The sequence below is a fragment of the Capsicum annuum genome, chromosome 8 (assembly GCF_002878395.1).
Source record: "Capsicum annuum cultivar UCD-10X-F1 chromosome 8, UCD10Xv1.1, whole genome shotgun sequence".
NCBI lineage: Eukaryota > Viridiplantae > Streptophyta > Magnoliopsida > Solanales > Solanaceae > Capsicum > Capsicum annuum.
Genome location: NC_061118.1, coordinates 150,952,650 through 150,963,939, shown reverse-complemented (window position 1 = coordinate 150,963,939; position 11,290 = coordinate 150,952,650). Strand labels below are relative to the sequence as shown.

Here is an 11,290-nt window from a genome sequence, read left to right as displayed (position 1 = left end):
GGTTAAAAATGGGCATACAGAGATGTTAGGTGGTACCCTGAAGAGGGCTTGAGTTCAAGAAACTCATTGCCTAAAACCGTGGTTTGCCGACCCGGATATATTATTATACGCTGACTTAAGTGTCGTGTGGCGTATCAGATTCAGGAACTCCAACCCTTACGGCATACTCGGGTTGGAGGCTTCCCCGCTGAGTCAATGGCTGATTCCATATCGCCCGTGGAATATCAGACTTGTAGGGGATAACACCTAACTCAAAAGTAATACACAAATCAGAGTTTGAGATATAAAGATAGGTTACATGTTTTCAGAAGGTGCCCATGTGTTTTTCAAAAACTGTTTTATGCATAATGTTTGATGAACATTTGCTCTCACGTATTATATATATATATATATATATATATGTTCAATTACTCTATTTTGGATTGCTTCGCGTGCCAGTACAATTGTGCTGACCCCCCTTCCTCCCAGGTACTGAGGCACAGTCTAAGGGTCCAGATCCTCAGTAGAGTCTACAGACAGGGTTGTCTCATAGTTCAGTTGGTGAGCCTTCTTTGCTTTGGAAGGCCTAGTCATTTAGGTATTTATTTCAGTATGGATTTTGGTCTGCTGGGGTCCTTGTCCTAGTTATTCAGATAGTATGTCAGTAGAGATTTCGCACACTGTTGCAGATGTTTATTAAATATTGTTGGGCATGTTTTCAGGCCTTTTAAATTTTTAAAATTGTTGACCATGTTTCCATATTATTGTGTCTATTCCGTATTACTTTGATCATATGAATTATGTGCATGATTACCAGATAGACAAAGGGTGTTCTGGGCCTTCGGGTTCGGGAATGCTCGTCACGGCCAGGGCCTCGGTTCGGATCGTGACACTAATGGTCAATGAAGTGTGTTAGAGTTTCCTCATATGTCCAGAACTTTGATGGAAGAGGTACCAGATAACTGTGTTGGTAGAAGATTGGACGTACCACTATATAGGTAGATAGTGGTAAACAGTATAAACTAGTAATATCAACTGTCAACTGGGCTTTGGGGAAATCAGATTTTAGACCAAGGCCCTTGGTTTAGGTGGCCAGGATACATTCACATACAAAAACATATGATGCCCCACTGCCCATTATCACATTTTAAAATCCCTAGCCTTTGACTAACAAATTGTAAAGGTAGGTACTAGCCCATTTTGTGTTACTTATTATATTATAAGCTTCGTTGAGCAACCTACAATCCATTAAAGCACCAATCATTGTTGTTAAGAGATCAGCTATACTGGAAAGAGATATGGACTCCTCAAGAATTACTCTGCGTCCATTTAAGTTAACGGACGTTGATGATATGATGTTATGGGTATGCGATGACCGAGTAACTCGGACCATCGGATGGAAGACTTTGACCTCGAAAGAGGAAGTGCTAACCTTCATCATGGAAGCGTGTATACCTCACCCGTGGCGTCGATCCATATGCATCGATGATCGCTCAATCGGGTTTGTAACGGTGTTTCCTGGATCAGGTGAACTCTTTTATTCTCTTTATGCACTCAGTATCCGAGATTTACTGGCTCGACTAATCTGATTTCCCTGAATCAGGTGATGATAGAAGTCGAGCTGACATAGGATATGCTATTGGTTTTGAATATTGGGGGCAGGGGATTGCTACTAAGGCTATCGAAATGACAATCCCTCAAGCGTTCAACGACTTTCCTGAAGTAATAAGGCTTCAGGCATTAGCTGATGTTGAGAACAAGGCATCCCAAAGGGTATTGGAGAAAGTTGGGTTCATCAAGGAGGGCATATTGAGAAAATATGGATACCACAAGGGGAAAATAGTGGATGAGGTGATATACAGTCTCTTATCCACGGAGTATAACTTTACCTCTCCTTCAGGCCCATGAATTGCCACCACAAAGAAATTTAACCTGCATAACTAAGAATTAGCCATCATCGTTGAGTTTCAACTTCTACAAGTGAAGTCCAAAGAGACCGTCATGTAGATTCACTTGTACAATGGCTATTTTTTTATTGCAGAGCTCAAAAGTGGCCCTGTTATAACTGCATTTTTTGTGAGTTTTGTTTTTGCTCTTTACTAGATAAAAATCTTTATGTACAGAGTAGAACCCAGTAGTGTTTTACTTTTGAAATAATAGGTAATACTGGCTTGGTGTTTTACGTAGTATCAACCAAGTTTAACGTGGATCAGGCAATACAGACGGCATAGCTACTATAGTTGTTTGTTTGATTCTACGCTTGACAAATGACATGCCACAAAATACGATCAATTGTTTTGTAAAATTAGGTCTTGGGCCTTACTCATACACCATAAGCTAGTTCAAAGGAAGGAGGATTGCCCAAGCCTTAGATATCTCATTAATAACCAATTTTTTCAACATGTTTAATAGTCTTAACTAAGACCATATCTTTCTATATATCGATAGTTACCGGTATTGGTAGTTAGCATTTGCCAAGTCCTTTAAAGTCTGCTTGTCGATGGAAAGATAAATTCTACATTGTTAATTCATATATCGGTAAGATCAGATGAATAACCATATCACGCCACATCTTATTATTGTTATCAAACACAAGCAGGTCATTGGCCATTTCAAGATTTTTTTGGCTTTCCAAGTATTGGAGAAAACGCTCGAACTCGTACACCTGACCAATCATATTGAGACGTCTGCTATACTGGAAAGAAATATGGACTGCTCAAGAATAACTTGGACCACACTCGAGTAGCTTGGACTGGAAAGAAATATGGACCAGGCATTCATTTTTGTCACTAAATTAATGAGACAGCAAAAACTTGGACCACAGGTGTGTAGTTTGGACTGAAAGAAATTAACTTTTTTCACTAAATTAATAACATTAGGTCTTGGGCTTAACTCACACCCCAAAAGCTAGCTTAGAAGGAGGATTTTCCAAGCACCACCCATCTCATTAGCCATCGGTAAGTATGTGGAACTTTTTCATTCTTTGACAGTGGATATGATGTACTATTCATACGGTCAAAGCAAGTGGGCTACAAGCAGTGACAACATGTGCTTAAAACTCTTATTCTTAGTGAGTTCAAGTGCCTTACTGAAATTCGTTGGAGTACAGGTTGGATAACAAATCATACCCCCTCTGTTTCAAAAAGAATAACTTCTTTCCCTTTTTAGCAACTTTTATTTTAACTTTTCACGTAGCATACTTAAAACCACAAGATTTAAAAGTATTATTTATTTTCTTCAACTTCGTGACAGGTTAAACTAGGTCATTCTTTTTGAAACAGAAGGAGTAATAAATACAAGCTCTCTTGAGCCATTCGTTGAGGAAATCCCTGAACTTCAAATTCAAGCTTACACTAATATTCCCTAGTATATGGTCAAAATTTGTTAAGAACTTTTCAAGAAGACCTTATGTACATTAGCTCCAAAAAGACACTTCTAGATAAATCCCATCCTATATGAATGGTACGTGAAACTCCATATAGTTACCCGTTACAAATACTTGGAACTTCATCAATGGGCAAAAGGGCAGCCCGTTGCACTAAAAGCTATCGCTATGCGCGGTGTCTGGAGAAGGACCCCACCATAAGGGTGTACCATACGCAGCCTTACCTTGCATTTCTGCTAGAGGCTGTTTCCAAGGCTTGAACTCATGACCTCCTGGTCACATGACAACAATTTTACCAGTTACTCCAAAGCTCCCCTTCAAACTTCATCAATAGAGTCTTCAAGTGTTGGAGAGAAAAACAAATCTTAACAAAGAAAAGAAAGAGCGGAAAGCATTGTTAAGTTTTATTGATCACTGCCACATTTATACATAAGATCATAATTGAAAAGGCTCAATAAAAGGAGTAAAATAAGCTACCATTATTTCTAATAATTATGACCTAAAGATAAGCAAAAGCAATAAAGCTGATTTTGCATGATTGCGGCCTCATTTAATAAATTTAAATCCTACTTTAAAGGTGTATTTACAGCAGTTGTACAACTAATCTGCAGCTTTTGAGGCACTAATCTTAACACTCCTCCTTGACTCAAGAGCTGTAACACCAAGTCTTTCTCCGAGAAACTCGAATCTTGCTCTAAGTAGAGACTTAGTTGGCAATCTGTTTAGCAGAAATACTACGGTATTGGTAGCTTCAGCCCAAAATTTCTTTGGTATCCCTTTCTCATGAAGCAAACACCTTGTCATCTCCATTAGAGTCCTATTTTTCCTTTACACTACTCCATTTTGTTGAGGAGTATAGGGTGTCATTAGCTGATGCTCGATTCCCTTTAAAGATGATGTTTCCTGAGGTCCTCCTACATCCATGTGAACAAGTTGCAGCTTATTCTTTGGCCTCCATGATGAATTCTGAAAAGAAAGCCGTGTTTGTTTCCAATACCAACAAACTTCACAAGCAAGAAGATTTTTATTAAGGCTCGAGAGACCTTCTGCTAGTTGATTTTCTTTCATGAAGAGTATGGCATCATGATGGTAATGTTCGATTCTTTTGTTGCATAACTCGGAATCATTTTCCAACCTGACAATTGTTGCTTGCTTATCGTCCAATAGATTCAAGGAAAAACTCCTTCCTCTCATCTTGACCTTGAACGTCTCCTTATTATCAGAATCCTTGATGACACATGTTTTTTCTTCAAACAACACTTTGAAACCATTTTCAAGTAGCTGCCCAACACTTAAGAGATTTTGATCAAGATCGAGAACAAGGAAAACATCAGTTATAGGTTTCAAACTTGTAGGGCTTTGAATTGTAATTGTTCCTTTGCCTTTTACGTCAAGATATTCTCCATTTCCAATTTTGACTTTGGAAATAACAGATCTATCTAGTTCTTTAAAGAGCTCATGATCACTGGTCATATGATCTGTGCATCCGCTATCAATTAACCAATTTTTAGAAGTGCTTTTGCTAGCAAAACAAGCTGCTACAAACAATTGCTCTTCTTCATATTGATTTACAGCAGCCTTAGCTTCTTCTTGTTGTGTTTGTGTCTTGCATACCCTCTCCATATGGCCCAATTGATCACATTTGTTGTACTTTACATCTGGTCTCCACCAACATTTTCGTTGAGAGTGATTTGTCTTTTTGCAATGAGGGCAGGATGGATTACTTCCTCCCTGATTGTTGTAATTATTACCTTGCTTTTTCTTCTGGTTCTTTTTCTTTTCCTCGTATGACTCGTTCTATGATTTAGCTTGAAAATCACCTTCAACAGAACCTTCTTTTCTCATTATTCTCCTTTGCTCCAATGCCTGCAAAGCATTAACAAGTTCTGTCGAGGTAATGCTTGACAGATCCTTAGAATTCTCTAAAGAAGAGATTGTGGCTTCATATTTCTCAGGAAGTATGACAAGAATTTTTTGAACAATTCTTTCATCAGTAAAATCCTTACCAAATAATCTCACCTTGTTGGTGTAACGCCCCGAATCTGATACCCGGAATGTTACACGATGCTCATGACCCCGAAGGATCACAAGCTAACCCATGACTAATATCTGTACCTGTATATTGCATAATATACATATATAAATGCAGAAATAAAGGTTAATAGGCCATAAGGTTCAAAACTGATAAAACATGATGGATAAAATCACAACATATGAGTGGGATATGAAATACCCAAAACAACTAAGATAAATTGTCTGAACCTGATAGTCTGAAAAGCTGCTAACTATCTGAATAAGGAGTTGATGGGACAGATCCCCAACTAACTCCAACTTCTAAAACAAACTGAATACTGAAATGATAAAATAATAATCATGTCCTCAAAGGATGAGGACTCACTGCTAACTCTGACTGCTGAACTGGGATGCTACTGATGCTCTGGAGCTCGGGCCTCGAAACCTATGGCGTAAAGTAAAACACCATAGCGCAAATACATCAATACAATGGAATGTACTGGTATGCATGTGAGGTAGGCTAATGCAAAGGTTTCATATGCATGAACTATGCTAACTAACTGAATAATATGAACGCGAGAATACATGCATGAATAAGAGACTATAACCGAATTCATGATAACATGATTACTGAGTCTGAATACTGATAACATGAAAATTCTAATAACTAATGTAATTGATATAACTAATATTCTGAGCGACTGTGTCTGACAGTCCATTTTCTGATGGAACTATCTGAGGTCCGCACTGTTCTGAGTTGACTATACTTGACAATTCTGAAATCTGAAGAACTATCTGAGTTCTTTTACTGAGACTGAATGACTATATCTGATAGTTTTGATTCTGTAACTAAAACTGTGGAAAGTAGTCATCTAACCGACATGCCCCAAATAATGCATTATAGCTGAGTTGGGGTCCAATTTGTAACCCCAATTAGAAGGGTGTCAATACCGCGCCACTGGTAAGGAAAAGTTGTGGGTGACCCTCATCTGACAGTGTCCCCAAAAGAGAACGGTGGGACCCTCATCTGACAGTGTTTATCCACCTCATCAACCCTTATCTAACAGTGTTGATGTCTCAACCTATGTTGGCTACATAGTTCTGGAACGCAAGGATGACTTTTAAGAATCACACCCTCATCTGACAGTGTGTGTTCCCATCCTTGGGTTCACTCGGTGTTAATTCCTACTCCCATCTGAATAAACACTGAACATGATTAACTGAACTGGACTAAACTGAATTCATGGAGTTCCATTGACTGATGGAATACTACTGAGATTACTGAATTACTGAACTTTCCTGAGTTACATGACTAACTGAGTTCTAGGAATCATGGCTTGACTGAAGATATCGTGAAAATATGACACTGGCTCTAGGCACACAACTATATTTTTTGGGTACAAGTACCCCCAGGACACGATAGAAGGAACCTGACAAAGCATGATTTTCTTAAATACAAAACCAATATCAACAATCTAATATACAATAAGTTGGGGATTTCATGAAGTGCATGGTTGTCATAATCTTGCACATGAAAGGGAAATATATATCAACATATCAACATTTCATCAACTAGTCCATAAGTAATTCTTCAAACATACATAATGCACATCAACATTATAGAGGTCATTTTGATAAGTAAGGTAAAGCATGCATTTGTCATTTAGATCACAATTTATATCCCTTTAGTCATTTTACCAAATACCTTACATGCACAACTTAAGGCATAGGTGGAATCATCAAATTTCACAAATCATAAACCACCAATTTCATGGATTTCAATTCATATATCAAAGTAGTTTCATAATTCACATAAAGATCCCATCTTAGGAATCAAACAACAACAATCACATAAACTTGAACAACCCACAACATAATAACATGATTCATAATTTAAAATAGGGTTCTTGAGCTTTATGGATGAAAGGAATCCATAAATCAACACAATGCATACCTTAGTTCGAGATTCTACAAAGATTGACGGAGAAACTTCTTGAATTTGTATCCCCCAATTGGAACCCTAGCTTGTTCTTGAGAGGTTTTTGAGAAAAAGAGGTATATTTTGCTTCAATTGGGGCTAAATCCCGTGTTTGGAAGCTTATATATGGGCGGAAAAGAACCAAAATGCCCCTCAAGTCATAGAGTTGGAGTGCAGGAAAATTATCCTAGCGCGACACCCAGGGCGCCGCCCTGCATAGTCCGCCGAACTTAGCAAGGTGCCGCCCTGCTTAGTCCGCCGGACTTGCAAGGCGCCTGCCCGCCTGATGCAGGGCGATTACCAGGGCTTCACGGGCCTACTATTTTAGGCACCCAAACGTGCCCTTACGCTATTCAGAAAATTTTGAAACTCACCCGGGATGTACTACAACCTTGATCCATCGCAATGCAACTTGAAAATCAAAAAACAGAGGTCAGGAAGGTCGTCAAATAAATCTCCAAAGTTCGGAGGTCTAAAGTGAGACTAAGTGTTAAACACTTAGCAAAATATTCTAAGTGTTGGACCTTCTATTGAGCTTTAAGGAGCGTAATGAGCTGATTTTCGACGCAAGATTTTGCGGGGTCTTACTGTTGGCTAAGTCAAGTAGCTGATTTGCATAATCTTTTATGATTTATGATTCTTTCATTCTTTTCATTTCAAATTCCCGAATCAAATTCATCACTTGCATATTTTGAACTCTTTCGCTTCCTTGGTATTCCTTTTCAAGATACTCCCAAATTTTTGCAGCGAACTTCATTGGTAAGAATTGAAGGAGATACCACCAAGAAAAGGCATGCTTTGACTTTGTCTTTCCTTGTCTTTCTCTCCTTGTGATGTCTCATCTGATTCACTGTTGGATTATCTCCAAGAGGAGTTACTTCATAGTCCTCTTCTACTGCTTCCCATAGATCAAGTGCTTCAAGATGAACCGTCATTCTAATTGCCTAAGCTTGATAATTCTCACCATTGAAGACGGGTGGAATTAGAAAGCTTGTTTCAGAATTCATTTTCAATAAACTATTTAAGATAACAATCTAAAGAATGGTTATATGGAAAGAACTTGTGTTTTTGATCCACTCTCTTCTCACAGGTCCCTCAAGATGGCAATGCTCTTGATACCAATCTGTTGGAAAGAAAAACAAATCTTAACAAAGAAAAACTAGAGCGGAAAGCATTATTAAGTTTTATTGATCACTGCCACATTTATACATAAGAACATAATTGAAAAGACTCAATAAAAGGAGTAAAATAAGCTACCATTATTTCTAATAATTATGACCTAAAGATAAGCAAAAGTAATAAAGATGATTTTGCATTATTGCAGCCTCATTTAATAAATTTAAATCCTACTTTAAAGTTGTATTTACAGCAGCTGTACAACTAATCTGCAGCTTTTGAGGCACTAATCTTAACATCAAGAATTAGTTTACGTCCATTCAGAGAGACGGACATTGATGATGTGTTGTTATGGGCAGGTGATGATCGGGTAACTCGGACCACCAGATGGGATACTTTGAATTCGAAATAAGAGGCATTGAACTTCATCAAAGAAGTGTGTATACCTCGCCCTTGGCATGTAGCCATTTGCATCTATGATCTGTCTATTGGATTCTTCTGGGTACTCTATCTAGGATCATCAGGTAATGACAAGACTCGAGCAGATATAGGTTTTGCGATTACATTTGAGTATTGGGGGCACGGGATTGCTATTACTGTACTCAAAATGGCAATCCCTCGAGTATTCAATGACTTTCCTGGAATAGTAAAGCTTCACGCTTTTGCTATTTTGGACAACAGGGCTTCTCATAGGGTTTTAGAGAAGGCTGGGTTTATCTACCAGGGTTCAGTAACTATGCATGGCAATTTCAAGAAAAATGTAAATGTGAGGGATTTTGTAATTTATACTTTACTATCCACAGATTACATTCCTCAAAGTTCATGAATTTGTTTCCTAGGGCATTTGACTCTCCTGATTTATGTACTACTATTGTGTAGAAGGTACTTGCTACTTTCATGTAAGAAACAACCCCTAAATTTACATGGATATGGTTGTCAACTAGAAGAACTCTGATCTTTTTTAAGAATTTCTGGCTCTGTCACTACTTTCCAAGTTTCAAAGTGCAGCTTTGGACATGTCCTTAAATCAGGCAACCTAGGATTTTCAATTTGAACTTGCAATTTATAAAGAAACTCATTGTGACGTGTTGGCTGATTAGTATAAAGTTCTAGGAATAGAAAAATATAGTGACTTGTTCCAAATAAACTGAACTTGTGCTCTTTATGAAGAATTTGTGGAAAATAATTCCGAGATTCCCTTGTCCCATTTCGTTGCTTGGCCTGATTGCAATTTTACTGGTGGTGAATTTCATTTCTTTTGCCTTATCTTAGTATAGACTCGGATGATGATTTAGTAGTCGTTTCCCTTGATATGTGAAGTCAGTCGTATGTAAATATTTCAGTCCCACGGCTTAATTATTATACAGTTCCCTGTGCCATTTCATGCAGGGATACTTTTATTTGGTAATAATGAGAGAAATTCTTCTAGTGAACATCCCTTGACTGTTAGTGGCACATCCCTGGACCCTGGTCCAACATATTCCAATTTGTCTGTTTGCTTATCGGATGTATCTTAGAGGTTTATTTCCTGATTATGATAAGCATTTTTAGATCTCCATGGGCCGGCTGATTTTCTTGGGTTTGGCTTCTAAGTAATCTCTTTGATGGAATAAGGGAAATACACCATTATTTCCGTTCTGATTACAGCTTCTTCACAGATTAAACTGAACAAACTACTGTTGTAGAACTGCCACAGGAGATAATCATAGAAATCCTGTTGAGACTTCCTGTGAGATTTTTGATCAGATTCGGGTGCGTTTCTAAGTCCTGGTTTGCCTTTGTCAACGGACCTGATTTCAGAAAGAGATATCTAAGCCTAGCAAAGGACCAAATCAATCTTAAAAATGTCATTATTAGGTCATGTCCCCTCTTACTGTTCTGCTTTCAGATAAGCCTATTGCGGATATAGTGACTTTACCACATGTTGTTCTATGGCTTCTGTGATGGCTTGAATTGTGCGAAAATCTATGGGGGTTTTACAGATGCAAGAGTTTCCTTGTTGAACCCTTCAACTGGTGAATCTAAGACATTTCCATCTTCACCTTTTGAACTCCCAAAGTCAGTTCAGAATTCGCCAGTGTATGTTACTTTCGGAATCGGCTACAACTCTACGTGTGATGACTATACTATCGTAAGAATGGCACATGAATTTGGAGGTCACTACAGATACGAAATGAAGTTGTACTCGTTGAAGAACAACTCATGGAGAAAAATTCAAGACCTGCCTCATCCAATTTTTCATGCTGGATCTGTTTGCTGCTTCCTAAATGGTGCATTCCACTGGTTTTCTTATCACACTTCTTATCAGGATGGACTTTGTGTAGTTGTTTTACTTGATATATCAGAGGAGAAGTATGGGGAGATCCAAATACCACGTCTTAATTGTTGGGAATAAACCCCGTCACGATAATAATATTGCGGTAACAAAAAGAGCAATAAATATGACAACAATAATACGGTTAATCAACAAGAACAATAAGAGCGATAATAATATTAAGATTTTTACGTGGAGACCCAATGTGGGAAAAAACCACGGGCCAAGAGGAGCAACTGATATCTCTGTAGTAAGGAATTTTACACCGTAGTCACAAGTACAATACTCAAAGTGACTACTACAGACTCAAAAGAAATCTCTTTTTTTATTTTTCCACCTCACTACAATATCGCTCACACTCTCTATTTTTCCTCTGTGATACCTCACTCTATTTTTCTTTCACTCTTTTGTTGGTGTGTTTAACTAGTGAGCTGAGGAGCTCTATTTATACGCAAAAATCTGCCCATGTAGGCGTCATCAGTGACATCAAAGATCTATTAAAGAT

The 11,290-nt window shown here is 38.1% G+C and overlaps 3 protein-coding genes across 3 annotated transcripts; all 3 read left to right on the top strand.

The window, feature by feature from the left end:
- Positions 1-1,035: 1,035 nt before the first annotated feature.
- On the top strand, positions 1,036-2,161 carry LOC107866650 (uncharacterized N-acetyltransferase p20). Its single transcript, XM_016712676.2, has 2 exons — positions 1,036-1,506; positions 1,583-2,161. The coding sequence occupies exons 1-2, from the start codon at positions 1,278-1,280 to the stop codon at positions 1,885-1,887; spliced, it is 534 nt and encodes a 177-aa protein (XP_016568162.1). The 5' UTR covers positions 1,036-1,277; the 3' UTR covers positions 1,888-2,161.
- A 6,235-nt stretch (positions 2,162-8,396) lies between these two features.
- Positions 8,397-9,297, top strand: LOC124886668. The gene is made up of 3 exons (XM_047395557.1): positions 8,397-8,445; positions 8,747-8,830; positions 8,987-9,297. The coding sequence occupies exons 1-3, from the start codon at positions 8,397-8,399 to the stop codon at positions 9,295-9,297; spliced, it is 444 nt and encodes a 147-aa protein (XP_047251513.1).
- A 1,095-nt stretch (positions 9,298-10,392) lies between these two features.
- Positions 10,393-10,866, top strand: LOC107865780 (F-box protein CPR1-like). The gene has a single exon (XM_016711966.1). It carries the CDS (start codon positions 10,393-10,395, stop codon positions 10,864-10,866), a length of 474 nt encoding a protein of 157 aa, XP_016567452.1.
- Positions 10,867-11,290: the final 424 nt, after the last annotated feature.